This window comes from Gouania willdenowi, chromosome 6, assembly GCF_900634775.1.
Source record: "Gouania willdenowi chromosome 6, fGouWil2.1, whole genome shotgun sequence".
NCBI lineage: Eukaryota > Metazoa > Chordata > Actinopteri > Blenniiformes > Gobiesocidae > Gouania > Gouania willdenowi.
Window position 1 is genome coordinate 66992931 of NC_041049.1, and position 16820 is coordinate 67009750.

At 38.6% G+C, this 16820-nt stretch overlaps 1 protein-coding gene across 1 annotated transcript in view; it reads left to right on the plus strand.

Moving 5' to 3' along the window:
* Positions 1–11364: 11364 nt before the first annotated feature.
* cmip (c-Maf inducing protein) overlaps positions 11365–16820 on the plus strand; it is a 47268-nt gene continuing 41812 nt past the window's right edge. Inside the window, exon 1 of the mRNA XM_028450854.1 lies at positions 11365–13151. Within this exon, the coding sequence (XP_028306655.1) occupies positions 12813–13151 (339 nt within the window). The 5' untranslated portion in view covers positions 11365–12812. The remainder of the gene's footprint in view (positions 13152–16820) is intronic.

Sequence of the window (16820 nt, forward strand, 5' to 3'; positions counted from 1 at the left end):
ACTCAAAACTTCACAAAGACAACAAACAATGACAAAAACCCCTTTGTTCTTTCCTGTGTTAATGGTCAGATTCGCCGTTATTCTTAATACTGGCATGAATGTTGATAAACACAATCCTGGCTCTGATTGGTTCTTTTTGCTCGGTCGCGGTGCATTCTAACAATCTGCCAAAGGCTGCAGGAGCAGTAGGGGGCGGGGCTCAATGAGCCTTTTTTTTTCACACAAACTACTAGTTTGATGTAAATCTGTCCTTACATAGTGACAGCTTTAGCAAATATGACAAAAAGTCACTTTTATAAGAGTTGCAGACTGCACCTTTAAGTACAGCCGAGGTTAAGATGATTTAGTCACAGACGTGCTCCTTCAGGCTGGCAGTATCTCTGATTAAAACACTACGTAGACATTATAAAGTACTTCTGTTTTGCTTTTTGTAAAGGAGACCAAGCTTCAAATGTGACCTCAGTGTAAAACACAATCTACTTGTTTGCTGTTGCTCATTACGGTTTAAGCACTCTTTGACTGGGTTTGTTCTGAGTCAGTTCCACCTGTTGCCGTCTGTTTGTCTGTCTGTCTGTCTGTGGCTCAGCAGAGCTCCTGCACTGTTGGCACAAACGGTAAAGTCAGAGCACATAGGACAGTCTGACAAAGGAAAACTTTAACTTGTAGATTTAGACTTTAATTAAAAAGCCTAAGTTTTAAAACCATTACAATCCCAATATTAATGCAATCCATCTGTTTAGTTGTATACATTTAAAATGGATTGTTCTGGTTCAACTGAACTCAAGTACACAAAAAAAAACAATACTGTCTGAGAAATTTATGCTATGATAAAGGTGGCCAAACACCGGTCCTTGGACCAGTATCGGTCTGTGGACCATTTGGTACCCGGCTGCAAAGAAACAAATAACAAAATAAATAAAGCAACGTGGCTGGTATCCAAGTGGTCCATGGCTCATAAAAGCTCTGGGACCACTGCTTTAATACATATGGTAAACATTTAGTATGTTTAGAAAATTATGGCATGTGGATTTTCTACATTAAAAAACATAAAAAATCCATAAATGATTTTTGCCATGATTTACGTACAGTAGCTAATTAAACTTCTCCTGATAATTTAACCTGAAAAGCTTGGCATTAGCTAATGATTATTGCTCAAATTTAGCCTGTAAAACTTAGCATTAGCTAATAACTTTGCTTAGATTTAGCTAGTAATAAAACCTGCCTAAATCTAAACTGGCTGTATTCTCTTGACTTGTTCTAACTTCTTTTAACATAAGGTTTGATAAGATGGCACTTTATCAATCCTAAAGTTTATTAACTAAAACTTACACACAGAAGTGAGGTACAAAGTGATGTTATTTTGATAAAAATATACTTTTCATCACACTTTTCTACAAAAATATAATATTAAAAGCTGTAAATGGCATTAGGAGGACCTAAAAGATCAGATTGATGCTTAACTTATGCATGTGTGAGAATTGACAGTCAAAGGTCACAGTAACTAAACTCATCTGCTGCTGGCTTCGTATTTACATTGGTTGCAATTAGTGAACTGTGTCGCTGTTCTTAGTATTGAAGCGCCTTAAGTCAATATGCCTGGCCCACATTGTGCCATTAAGGACTCATGCACTCGCATAATGGAAACAAGAGAAATGTGCTTGTTATTACAGTATTTAGAGACGCACATGTGATCCACCGTTGGTTTTATACATGTTCCGCACCAAACGACCAAATCCAGAAAAACATCAAATGCGGACAAAAGGAGGCAGGGTTGGGGTCAATTATAATTGTAATTGCGTAATTGATAATTAATTATAATTATGGTGTAGTTAATTAGTAGTAGTATTTGTAATTGTAATTTTAAAAATCTGTTGCTGTCGTAATCATAATTAAATTGTAACTGAGTTTAGATAATTCACTTCGTAATTATAATTGCCATGAAAATTTGATAAGAAATTATGATTTAACGCAAAACTGGGGAACAATGTTACAGTTCTATGTACAGTTTGTAGTTAACAATTATTAAAATGTTTCATATCAAGCTTTCCCACATTTTATCATTTAAAAAAAAATTAAAGTATACTGACACACCAAAAATATTAAAACCTATATTTTCATTGATTGGGAAGCCTGACAAGGTAATCAATAAATAGGAAAGCAATTAGATGATAGTTATCTGTTTTTATCTTATTTTACAGCTGATTTAGGATGCTAACAGAAAGCTAACACAAGAGGAAGGTTAACTTTTTATTAGGTTATTTATTTCAGGCTCATTAATTGTAATTGAACTTTAGAAATGGAGAATGTAATTGACTTTCTGAGGATAAATAAAATGTAATGTAATTGTAATTGGGAAAAAAATGCTGCTCACTTGAATTTTAATTGAACATGGGGTAATTTAAAACGTAATTGTAACTGAAAAATGTAATTGACCCCAATCCTGAAAAGAGGGAATGACTGTGTAATAGATCACAGGTGACAAATAATAAAATAAATACATTTCACGTCATTTGAAATGAACAGATGAAGTCTGAATCACAAGGTAGTGGGTTTAAGGAAGTTGTGCGTTGGAGTTTGTCTGCCCTGAAAAAACACCAACATGACTGATGGACTTCCTGCTGTGTGTGTGTGAATGCTGTTCTTCCTTATTTCTGACACATTCCTAAGTCACTTATCATTTACAGTCAACAGTGCAGCGGCTCTGTATACCAAACAGTCCTTGTTCTCACATGTTCACACCTTGTGACGCGTCTGTGAAACGCACTGTCCAATATCCGCTGTGTAACATGAGAAATGACAACTCTTCAACACAACCGAGGTTGTGAAAGAGCAAAAGCTACAGTTTCAGGATGAACTTTGTGAATAATGCACAAAGGAAGGTTATTGCTCCCATTCTGATGAGTTTCCTCCATGTTAGTCAGTGGGATTAAATCACTGATGGGTCATCATGCTGGTACTTGTGTTTCTGTTCATTTTCCACACACACACACACACACACACACAATAAGGCGAAAACAAACCCTGACGGTCATTTTGTTGTTCATTCCTTTTTAAAATGTCACTGATCTGATCTTTAAGACGATTGATGTGGTTGCATTGCAAAGGTTACTTCACTTGTTGTAGCTTGTGCTAAACTTGGGCAAAACTTTAAATACAAACCAAAAGTTCTTGAGCAGACAAATACATAAAAAAGACTTCAAACATTTTTTTAAAAAAATCTCAAAACAACAACAAAAAAATCACAAAACGACTACAAAAAATCCTAAAACAACAAAAAAAATATCGCAAAACATCAAAAAATCCTAAAACAACAAAAAGTCTCAAAACAACAAAAAAAATCATAAAAAAACACAAAACTACAACAAAAAAAATCACAAAATGACAATTTTTGAAAAATCACAAAACAACAACGAAAATACACAATGACAAAAAGAACACATAAAACGAACCCCATGTAATTTCCTGTATTAATCCTTAGATTTATCATTATTATAAATGCAGACATGATAGATAATGTGATAACACGCTGAACTAGGCAAAGAAAGTCTTCCAGTGAAAAATATTTTACTACCAGGTTTTCAAATGTTTATTTATGAAAGGGTAAATACATATTGATAAACATTTAAATGTGCAAAAATAAGCATGAACTAATTTCCGTCTTAATTCCCACAGTAAACACAGAGTACATTAACCCTCTGGAGTCCAGGGACGTTTTTGACTACTTTTGATTTTATCTTTATATCTCACGATAAAAGCTGTTCAGCTTGCCTTGTTTGGTATAATTTTTTTTCTATTTGTACAACTTTAGCTGTATGAATTTACTGTTAATTGTTCATTTTGACATACTATGTAAACACAATGGACTTAAAATCCCAAATCCTTTTTCCTGGTCTTTTACTACAAATATGATTAACGAAGCGATTTTATGAATGGGAATCAAATATAAAGTGTAATTATCAAAAACATATGTAAAAGTTCACAAAAAATGAAACCAAGTTATATGGTGTTTTTCCCAAATCATCTAATACAACTTTTTACCAAACCTCACAATCAGATGCCACAAATGATTTGTTACTGTTAGAAACAGTTCCTGTTCACTAATAAGACATGGACACATCACAGGCCTAACACTTTCCACTAATAAAAAAGAAGTGTATTTTTTGCTTGCAAACACTTGTTTTGCGAGAGAAGGAAGAACGTCTTTACTGTTCATTTCTGCACCGAACGAGAGTGCAACATTTTTCATCGATCATAACTATTGATCTGCTTGGACTATCATGATCATTTAAAACTGGTTTATAGTTTTGCGTCTTCACTTTCAACACAAGCTTAAATGGACACTGTGAGGCTGCATTTGGCCACGGGTTTGTCTTAAATTGGTCATGTGTAGTGGGCGTGCACTGTAGCTGTTCCCACTCAACGTACTTGAAGCCAAAATACGGCGCTTAGTGGCGCTTCCATCTTGCAAATTTGACGTCATTTGGAGCCTGATGATTTACGCAGCCCAGCTACGCCAAGATTATAAGTATCTTTCCTGTCTGGAAATTCTGCCAACGGCTTGTTCAGATCAGTTAGTACAAAATCACGATATATTTCAACTCAAATATCTAGTTAAATGGCGTCTCGGCTTTCCTTAAGGACGTAACTGCTATTCACAAAGAGAATGACGCAAAATCCGCGGTTGTCAATCATCGTCATATATGACGTAAAATCCCGTTTTTTTAACCTCATATAACTTATTTAAAACAAACTTCACAGAAAAATGATCATTTGTACATAAGGTAGGGTGATAATAACTAATGATCACAGCAGAGTTTAGGTTTGGAAAAAAAATTATGTGACGAGTGTTTAAACTTTACAGTTTGACCCACATCCCATCTGTTATCATTGAGGAGGCGGGGTTTATGATCTACACTGCCGCCAGTCAGCAGGGGGAGCTCTAAAAATAAAAGCTTCACTCCACCGGGGAGATTGTCCCATTCATTCTTTTTACAGTCTATGTTCATGTCCGTCGACTCCTAGGGTTTAAGATACAACAATAAAACTTTTAAATATCCAGACAGTACAAAAGACAACTTTTTCCACAATTTTTATTTTAATTTTTATGTATCTGTATATACTTTCAATTTCTGCTGCTCTACTCATTAGTAACAGACACTCACATGTTCCTTTCTCTCCATGATCTTCCACAGTAATTGATGAACTTAAACCATTGATAAACAGGGACTGCTTTATGTGCAGCTGCTGAATATTCCAGATGAGTTTCCTCTGTAGTGTGTGTGAGTGCTGGTCAGGATAAGTCTAGACAGCAGATTAGGGAAACAGGATTATCAAGTGTGACGAAGAAGGAGCTAATTGAGTTAAAACAAGCAGCTCTTGTGCCCAGCTAACCTGAGTCCTGTGACTTATGGAGGCAGGAGTTCACTGCAAACCAGGTGTACGTCAGGGTAATGAGAAAAGACGGATAATTACAGGGAAACAAAATGTTGTCGGACCACAAAGCAGCTCAAAGTGCATCTTAGAGAAGAGCAGAACTCAAACGGGAGCACAAAATTAGCATTTTGGAAAAGGATTGTAAACAGAAACTTTAAAAAAACACAAAACCAAGAACTGTGGAGGCTTACGACTACTGTGAGATGCAAACTAGCAATAATAAAAAAAACAATTTGACATAAATGTTGACGAGAATTTGTTTTATTTTTAACTAAACTAAACTACAATTGATCAAAAAAAGGTCCAAACCTAAAAAATAAAAAAAAATGACACAAATGAGGTGAGACAAGTTGAACATTGACATATGTAGTTTTTTATTTATCGTTTTAAGAAAGTGACTAAAAATACCTCAGAAAGATAATGTAATATTAAGTCACTTTCTCTAAAGTGGTTGTTTTTTTGTGACCTTTATCACCACAAGTTTATTAATAATGGATTTTATTAATGAGAAAATGACATTTGGAAGAAATATGAAACACATTACATCCAAAATGAGAAAAACACACAAAATGACAGAAAAAAAAAACAACATATAAACACAATAAAACAAAATGACTCCAGAATAAACTAAACAACAGAAAAACACACAAACCGTTGTTCTTTATATTGCTCAGATTGATCAGTATTCTAAATGCTGACATGAATGTTAGATTAGAAGATCACATTTTTGGAGCACCGCTGTGATGAAATATCCATGTGTGTGGTATCCCATGGCTTCAAAGTCACTCATTGTAATAAATGTTTAAAGTTCATGTTTGGATTGTTGAGTATTTTTAATCAAAAGTAGCCACATCCCTAAATGCTGTCTTGCTCAAATCACTTCAAACTTTGTTGACAAAAAATTGTCAAAGTCAAAGATTTTAAAAAGAATACTTAAACAAATCTCATTTCATTTCAGTCTCCATCTATTTTCCTTACGCGCTTCTTTCTGCACTCAGGGTCAGGATGCTGTGCTCCAGTCAAAGGGCCACAAATAGAGACAAACATCCATCCACACCTACTAGCAAGATAGACTCCAATCATTCCATAAAGGTTCAAATGAAACAAAGCTACAATATACAACCTCACAAAGACCCTGTGATCTTTAACTTTCTACAATAACATCACAAAAGTAGCAAAATGACCAAAAAGTGAGAAAAAATGCTGCAGAGAAATGCCAAACATCTCAGAATACATTCAGATTCACCAGTGTTCGTACTTTGTGTCTTTGAATAAAGGAACTGAAAAGTAACGAAGTACAAATACTTCTTTACTGTACTCTACTTCTTTCTGGTATCTGTATACTTTACGTGAGTATTTTATTTTTTTGGTGACTTTTTACTTTTACTCCTTACTTTTTAAGTATTAGCTCATTACATTTAAGACCTTGTGTCACTCAAACTAAACACGCCAACACTCTTCATTGCAGAAACCTGGAGAACATGATTCTCTTGAGGCTAAGATGAGGAAGTTTGAGATTTTTCTGTTAGGCAGATCCCTTAATTTTATAGTTAACATTTTAAAATTTAAAAAAAGAAATAACGGTGCTCTGGGTTTAATTGAGCATTTGCATTTTTTTTTTGTGGCACATTTTATTTATATTGAGTGCTAAATTCTCTAGGTGTTCAAAGGTAACAGATTTAATTACATTTAGTAGCATGTACTGTACCTTTTTACTCTAAGGGAGCAACGTCAATACTTTTACTTTTATTAGAGTCGTTTCATTATTTAAGTATCTATACTTTAACTTGAGTACTGAAGACTAGTACTTTTGCCACCTCTGGAAACTAAACCATCCTCATGTGACACAGTTCCTAGAATTGATTCTGATTGCATAAATTAGCACCAAACGTTGCGAAAACAAAAGCCCTTGAAAGCGCCTGTGGTGTCCACCGACAGGCTTAGATTTGGCCGCTCAAAGTGAAAATGTTACTAAGGAATGGAAACCACTTCAAAAGGTTCTGGGACGCATTACAAATAGACTTCAGGGATGCAGAGGATTTATGAGGCTGAGTGGAATCAAGGGCACATTTTCCCTTCTTGCAAAATCCACGCCTCAGCCTGTGTGTGTGACGCAGTGTGTCCTCGATGACTTCATCAGAGCAGACGCCACTGCGTGTTGCAACGCGTCTGCAGGGATGCCGAAGGAAACGCTCTCCTCGTGTTGGACTGTGGGTTTGAATGGAAAAAAAGAGACATCTAAAGATGTGAAGAGAATCCCGGCGGAGTGCGGAAAGCTCAGAGGTGACGATCTGAGAGGCTTGTTGTTGTGAAGACCCGGGCCCTGGAGATGAGCTGCTGTCAGATACACAGACAGCCTTTTCAAAACAGTGTCATTATCTCAGGACTTTTTCCACTGCATATAACAGGTGATGCTCCCTAAGAGCCAAAAAACGTCTTCTACCTTTGACCTGGAGGCCTTGAAACGTGGTAGATGGACTTGATTTACAGTAGATGGCACTTTATAACCACCGAGGTAGTCCAAAAGCTTCATAGTATCTTTAGGTTATTTACATAACCCTGGTTCTCTAAGTAATACTGTATGAGTGAGACGTCTCACTATGGTCTGGTGAGACATCGAAACAAGTATTTTGAAAGAGAACAGTTCATTCACCCATTCACGCACCAATGGGGCAAAGCTGCCGTGCAAGACGCTCATCAACCAATGGGAGCCATTTAGGGTTCAGCGTCTTGCCCAAGGACACGTAGACTGGTATAGCACTGGGATCGAACCCTCTACCACCTGAGCCACGGTCGCACAAACAAGCTTAAGTTTCTCATTCTACCACTATACATCTCTTATAAGGATGCTCCAATCCAGGGTTAGGGTCAATTACTTTTTTAAATTACAGTTTTGTTCTCAATTACTTAAGTTCAATTACAATTGATCACACTTAGCCTGAAATAAATGACCTTGTAAAATTTAACCCCCGTGACCCTGAAATAGGACAAAGCGTGTCTGAAAATGGATGGATGGATGGATAAAAGTTAGCCTTCCTCATGTGTTAGCTTTCTGTTAGCATCTTTTATAATAACTGGTCCTAAATCAGCTTTAAAATACACTAAAAACATTTTTTTTGTGTGTGTGTGTGTGTCAGTATACCCCTAGATTTCATTTTTTTAAATGGTAAAATGTGGGAAAACTTGATATGAACCTTATTTGAATAATTGTTAACTACATATGTATAGAACTGCATCACAGCTGTATGTAACCAAACAACATGAACTGTCTCTATCAGAGAACTACATCTCCAACATGTTCACCTTTCATGTCGGGATGCTGGTGAATCTGAACATGAGTTAGGAACAGTTGATCAGCATAACCATATCAACAGGAGCTCCATCAGTGTTTAAGGAGGGCCATATACAGTGTATTTTTAGACCCACAATGGACAGTTTTATACATGCTAAACTTAGCTTAGTTTACTATACCAGATACTGACCAGACAGGGGTCAGGGGTGGACTGGGACAAACCAGCTGTCCAGACCAGACCACTACATTATCAGTGACACCACGTAGAAGCATGTGGCTCTTTATGTATTCATTTTAATTATTATTCCCCCAGAAAACCTTAAAAGGCAGACACTTTTCAAAAAGTTCTGACACTTTTTTCAGACTTTAGTTACCCTTTGCCAATAAATATCAATTTTTTTCTTATCTTTTGTTAATTTTTGCAAGTTCTTTTTGACAATTATCCAAATGTTGTCCTTTCTTTAATTGTTTTGGACCACTTTTCATTCAAATAAGCTAAATTTTGCTCAATAAATACCACTTTTTTCATGTTTTCCCTACATTTTGCCCTTTTTCACAATTGTTTGCCACATTTTGCCCATTTAAGCTATACCCGTCACCATTACATACCACCTGGTTCCTCTTTATTTGCCCATTTTTTGGCTCCTCGACTGCTTTTTGCCTATTTTAGTCACTCTCCACTCTTTTTTTGCCAGATTTTTGCCACTTTTGGACCATTTTTGGCCACCTGTTATCATGTCTGCCACTACTCATCAAAAAAACAAAAAAAGAACGTAGCGGACTGGACCGGCTCACTTCGGGTCGATGGCCCAGCGGGATGATGCCCGGTATGCCAGATGGCCAGTCCACCCCTGTCACTAGAACAGTCTAACAGGGCTGAGCCTGAATCATAGGGACACCAGACAAGCAGTCTTACTCACAGGGGTGTTGCACCACATTTTGGGCCCTGAGTACAAACCATCTTGGAGGAGATGTGACTGCTTACAGGGTGGAGTTGAAGTCTGTTAGGATGGTGCACCACCAGCAACCTCACCTTGAACACTTCCAAGTCTAAGGAACTGATTGTCGACTTCAGGAGGTGCAAACCGGACATTCAACCATAATGGGGACGGGGTGGAGATGGTGTCAGACTTTAGGTTCTTGGGCATCCACATCAGTGGGGACCTAAGCTGGACTGTTAACTCCACAGCTATCCTGAAGAAGGCGCAACAGAGACTCTACTCCCTGAGGATCCTCAGGAAGAACAACTTAAAATCTAAGCTCTTGTTGTGCTTCTACCGCTGCTCGGTGGAGTCGGTGCTGAGCTGCAGCATCTCGCTGTGGTTCGCCAGCTGCACCACAGCAGGCAGGAAGAAGCTCCAAAGGGTCATGAACATAACCCAGAGACCGATTGGCTGCCCTCTCCCATCCCTGGAAGACATAAACAACACCCGCTCCCTCAAGAGAGCCCACATCATCCTTAGGGACTTTTCACACCCTGGTCATCACTTTTTCCAACTTCTGCCCTCAGGGAGGCGTTTCAGGGCAATAAAGACAAAAACAATCAGACTAAAAAAAACAGTTTCTACCCAAGAGCTGTTGTTGCCGTGAACGCCTCAAACCCCAACAAACCCTGAATCTGCTGTTGTAATACCCTTCTTGTCTTGTAAATATCCTCTGGGGACTGTACAGTTTTTTAACATTATAATGTCCTGCACTATTCTATTCTATTTTATTTTGCAGTTTTTACAGACTTTGATTACATTTTTTTGCACTACCTTTTTTTCACTTTCTGCTGTTCACACTTTTTTTTTACGAGAGCTGCCATTTTTTTTTTTTTTTTTTTGTGCTTCTGAAAGAGTAACAATGACAGTAAAATTATTCTGACTGTGATCTTGTTGGGCCCCTACTGCAAGTTTTTTTTTTTTTTTTTCACCCTGAAACTATGCTAGTATTTTTGCATCGTGATAAAAGATTTCGTTTTTCTTCACCCAGAAGTTCCCAACCTTTCTCGGGCCGTGACCCTTTTTTAAAAAAATATATATATAGCATTTAAATATGCAACAGTGCACATAGTTTATTTCAAACAAAATAATATATTGCCTAAAAAAAGATGTGTTTTAAAGCTCACCTCTGAAAAATTGAGTAAGCTGCAGATTTCCCTCATTTAATTTATTTACCCAGCTCAGTCCCTGTTTACTCAGGTCCACATAGCGGTGGCAAACCCCTCTGCAGAGAAGCCCAGAGGGAGTCAGTATTTCCATATGCCTCATCTCCCTGCCATCTCCCCCTCTGATTGGAGTGTTGGGTCTGGGCCTGTCCCTCTTTGTCACGTTTCAGGGAATCCTGGTTATCTTCTTCGTAAGATGCCCAGATCCAGTGGGAATGAGGACAAGCATCTCAGGAACTATCTCACGCCAAAAACCTCACAGACACACAAAACATGTTTTACTCGTGCCTAACGATTCACAAACTCGAAATAGTTTACAAACTGACGCATTTTGTTTTGCAAATAAGAAGCGTAACTATCAAACAAATACGGCACATTTTACACATACATTGAAACATATCTTCAATTGCAAAAACATTTTTTTAGAAAGTTTATTGCCATTTGTGTGCAAATCTGAGGGCATTTGTGTGTAGATATGCATGGTGGAAGATTTGTACCAAAAGTCATGTGACATTTTTCCGTGGCTTTAGGATTGGGGTTTTGTTTCTTTGTTTGAGTAAAAACATTCTGTATTTGTTTGATAGGTATGTTTCTTATTTGCTAAACAAAATGCATTAGTTTGTAGATGTTGTTTGGTTCTTGTTGTATTCATTGAGCGTTATACACATTATTAGTACAATCTGTAGATTTCCCTCAGGTGTGTGAGTGGTTGTCTGTTTGCCCCAGCTGTGATGGACTGGTGAGAACTGGAGACCCCTGCACTTTATAAGTATACGTCAGAGATGAATGAATGAATGCATAAAGGTATAATACAGCCTACAACTCAAAATGTTCTCAAGGTTTAAATGAATAAAGTATTTACTCATCGCACAGTTACATTACAGTTGATTAAAAAATGATCTAGTTATTAATTGCAGCTTTATTGCTATTAATTACTAATACAGTTACGCTTTCATTTGCCCACTTTAGCCTACACAGCTGATCACTAACTGAATAAAATGATGAGATATATTTATTGTCACTGTACAAGTACAACGAAATACTGTTAGAGCCATGTCAAAAAATAAATAAATACAAATATACGGAAAACTATAACCAAATTTACAAATGTATGCAGTGTTACAGTTAAAATATACAATAAGTTGAAAGTGACGTGCTGAATAAATATATTGCACTTAGTTGTGGGTATTGATGTCTCTTAAAGGAATATGAATAAACATATGCTGCTATATTATTCGCTCAATTATTAAAATTAAATAAATGAAAGAATGAATTAATAAATAAAAGGAATTGATTTATTTGAGCTCCTTGCGCGCGCCGGGGGGGAGGATCCGGGGCGCGCGCGCTCTGACACTGGCGGATCATCCGCTCACCTCCCCATTGACGTCACTGTGGTATCACATGCACGAGCAGCGACCAATCGGGCTGGCGTTTTTCTCACCGAGACAGAAGAGGAAAGAGCTTGAGTATAAAGCGAACCGAGCCCGAGAAAGCCCGGAATGAACCCGAAACCCGCGCTGTGGATACCCGCGGTTCGTCGAGCCCCCAGGCTGTGGATTTGACTACACCGTGTTTGGCCCCTGGCGGACGGAGTGGAGCAGGCCATGGCCCTGACATATTGAGTAGCTCGTCAGCGGAGGAGGTGGTGGAGGAGAGGGGGGGGAGGAAGGAAGGGAGAGCAGCTCAGCTCTGCTCAGCGGAGTCAATTCACGGGCTTGTTTAAAAATGGTGGATTATTATCTGCAGCGTGTCATTAAAACCAGCTCTGTCTGTGGCTCCTCTCCCTGCCTCAGTGGCCGCTGAGGTCGGTCTGTAGGTCGGTAGCCCCCCGCCGTCTTTTCCGCTTTGCATGTCGGATCCTCGTGCCACCTCTACGCGCACGCTCTCCCCTCATTGAACAGCAGCATCTGGAGACAATAAACATCTGGATTAGTGAATATGGATCTGAGCGGAGGTGGAGGGGGTGGTGGTGGAGGAGGAGGAGGAGAGCTCCACAATAACCAGTTCTACCAGTGCGAGGAAAGCAAGCCTCTGCTGGGGGAGATGACCGAGGGCAACAACAACAGCAGGCCGTGCAGGAGGAGCGTGCACAGCAGCAGCGGTAGCGGCAGCAGCAGCAGCGGGATGCGATACAAGCTGCTGCACGAGGGAGACATCCAGGTGTGCGCGCTCAAACACCCGCGCACCTTCCTCAGCAAGATCCTCAGCTCCAAGTTCCTGCGCAGATGGGAACCGCATCACCTGACCCTCACCGACAGCTGCCTCAGCTCGGCCACGGTGAGTCCCCTACGTGCACGCGCGCCCGTGTTTGTGTGTGTGTGTTTTATTGGGTTTCTGCATGTACTGTTAGTGTGTGTGCTCCTCTGTCATTACATACGGGCTGTTGTTGACGCAGTTTACAAGAAAGGGACTAAATCATGGAGGCCTCATCCTCTCAAAGGCCTTCATCCTTCCTCATCCTCCACCCTCACCCTTCACCTTCATCCTCCACTCTCATCTTCTACCCTCATCCTCTAACCTCATCCTCCACCCTCATCTTCTAACCTCATCCTCCACCCTCGTCTTCTATCCTCATCCTTCATTCTCCACCCTCATCCTCTAACCTCATCCTCCACCCTCATTTTCTACCCTCATCTTTTACTCTCATCCTCCACCATCATCCCCGCAATCCTCATTTTCCCCCTCATATTTTACAATTGCCTTACTCATCTTCCACCCTCATTCTCATTCTCTATCTTCATCCTCTAAAACCATCCACCTAAATGTTCCATCACCTGCAGCACTGAGTGTTTATTTGAATCTTAAAGGAGATACTGTATGCTATATAAAAAAAAGACTGTTTAGTTTTAGGGAGTTGTGTGTGTTTATCTACATCTACACCATATCTGTCAAACTCAAGGCCCAGGGGCCAAATCCGGCCCTTTAGAGCATTACATTTGGCCCGCTCGAGAAGTATATATTAAAAAAAAACGATAGAAAAATCATGAAGCATTTTGTAAATTAGCAACTAATTCATTTGTAGATATATATCTCAGTCCCTCCAAATACAAAAATTCTATTAAAATCCACAATATTTGCAGAGCTTTGTTTTCCTGTTCTTATTATCACATGACCGCAGTTGTTTTAAATCTTATATTGTTGAAGGAACTTTCAATTTGTCCAAAATCTGGCATTTTTTCCCCCTAAATTATTCAACAAAATTTCCCCAAATTCCCAAAATCAGTTAAATTGAAGTGAAGATCCTGCAGGGACTGATATGATATATATATATATATAATATATACTCACATACTTGGTCATTTACGTATCATTTATACATGAAATACAAACCAGAACTGATGAATGAACTCAAACGGCTACACATTTAAATGGTCCCTGAACTGAAATGAGTTTGACACCCCTGATCTACACTTTTAAAGCTTAAAGAGATGTCACATGTTGGTTGTCTTCTCAGCTGAGCACAAAACCTGTCCTTTTAATATTTGAAACGTCAATGTTTGTGTAACGTTTGAATGATCAAGCAATAGTTAAATAATTATGGCAAGAAGGCACATTTATTCTGTATAGCACATTTAACCACATACAGGGTAAAACTATGTGCTTTACATTATTTTTAAAAAAGTGCGACATTCACACCTATCATGAAATTCTAAAATGTAAAAAACAATTTGTAAAATGAATCAGCAACGGAATTTAAAAAGCAACAATAAAATCAGTAAAGTAAGCCATTATAAATAAGCAGGCTTTTAAAAACAGAATATAAGATTAAACAACACTGATAAATTAGGAAAATTCTGCATAAACATCATCGTTCTCATGCCTGATTTAAAGGAGCTGACTGTGCAGACTTTAGGAAGTTTACCTGACGGTTTGGTCCTGATTCTGGGAATAAACGGCTTGTTCTCACCTGTTTATTCTAAACAAACACCACGCAGACTAGAACCCATGTATCGTGCACCATCATGCTGACTGACATGCTTAGTTTTCCCACATTTCCAACACCACTGCACAGCTATATCTATACATGTGGTTTGTTTTGATGACATTACAACCTAATTACAGTATGTTGTGGTCATAACTAAGCTGCTTTTTTTGTGGTTTTCAGTACATAAATGCAACAACAATTGACCAACAACCACATTGATAAGTTACACACACATAGGGCTTATACTACAAAGCTGGATAAATACAGTATATCTCTCTGTTAGCAAGCTTCACCTATCCAAACATTCTCAATCCCAGAGTAGCTGTACTACAAAGCAGGTTATCAACACGTTAACTTAAGCCAGGGGATTCCAACCTGAATGTGTTTGCGCTCACATAAAAGGGGCGTTGTTTGCAGCGTCTGACCAATCACAAACATGGAGAAACCGTGCAGATCATTTATACTATGAAAGAACAAATGAGTATTCTTAAAAAATATTAATGATAATCTAGGCCTAAAGCACCAAAAACAGGAAGGAAGGAATGCTTGCAGATGACTAGACTGTTGTTGTGTAAAATTGTGAGATTGTACAATATTAATTAATTGGGCAATAAACATACAGCGCTCTAATCAGTCACTTCATTACAGCATAGACATGTTTTTATTCACGTAGTCCGCCTCAATTTCCCACAAACCTCCAAAGATGGGGATTAGAGCACAGCGTTTTGCTCTGATAACTCGTGGGAACCCTGTCAATCTGAGCCCCTACAAAAGCCCCGCCTCCTGACCAATCAGTTCTCTTGGAAAATGACCTGCCCATTGTTAGAAGATCCTGTTTAGGTGTACATGTGACGGCTGCATTTAGGAAAGAAAGAATATTAATGGATAAATGCAATCCTTTCATTTACTGATGACATCCATTAAGAAAGTTATAGATTTACATCAGCCCAGTGTGTGTGTGATAAATTGCGGAGGACTACCTGAATACAAACACGTCTGTGCTGTAATAAAGTTACACTTCTTGCCTGCATTCCTTCCTTCCTTCATTTTTTGCAGCAACAGTGTTGTTTTTTGTCTGAATTATGCATTTTATTTCTTCATTTTTTTAAAGAATTGTTCCTCATTTGTGACATAAGTTGCTCTACAGTTTCTCCATGATTATGGTTGCTCAGACACAGCGATCTCCGTCCGTTTCTTGGGAACGTGCATGTCACCAGGCTGAAATCTCCAGGGTTTAGTGAAGGTGTTGATAACCTGCTTCATAGCACAGCTGCTCTGTGATGGAGAATATTTGGTTAGGTGAAGCTCCCTAATGGAGCGATATCTTGGATACACTTATCGCGCTTCATAGTACAGGCCCATACTGAATAAGAAATCACAAGAATGAGATGTCGTTCTTTGTCATTTTTTGCAGCTTTTCAGTTCAATAAGTGGATTCCATTATTGTGTGTTAGACAAAAGGAGATGTTAAATTGGACTTTATGCACACACAAAAAACAAAAGCATACAAAATGACATTAAAGCACACAGAATGACTCCCAAAATGCACAAAACCACAACAAAAATACACTACCCCTTGTTCTCTCATGTATTAGTGCTCATTATTCTAAATGAGAACATGAATATCAATACTGTGGCTCTCAGATTAATCACATTTTTGTGGCCCCCATTCAAAGTTTGTTTTCTTGGTTTGTTTGCCCTAAAAACAGGATATTCCTTAGCCTGGATGTTGGTGTTTCCCCTCCACCATGGATGTATCAGTCAGAGACATTTAAGGTTAAAGAGCTGCTTATTCAGTATTTAGGTCAGGAAATCATCTCTCTATACAGTATATATTAGTTGTTGTGTTGAGGTGTGCTGAGGAGTCCCTGTGTGATCTGATTTAACTGCAGGAGGCTCTTAATTATTCAGGGGTTGTCTGTTGGGGAATCAGAGCCAGCAGCAGGGGGTGTGATGGGTGTCTTTAGAAGGGTGACAGAGGATGTGATGCTGTTGCCTGCACAGAAAGAGAAAGTAGCTTT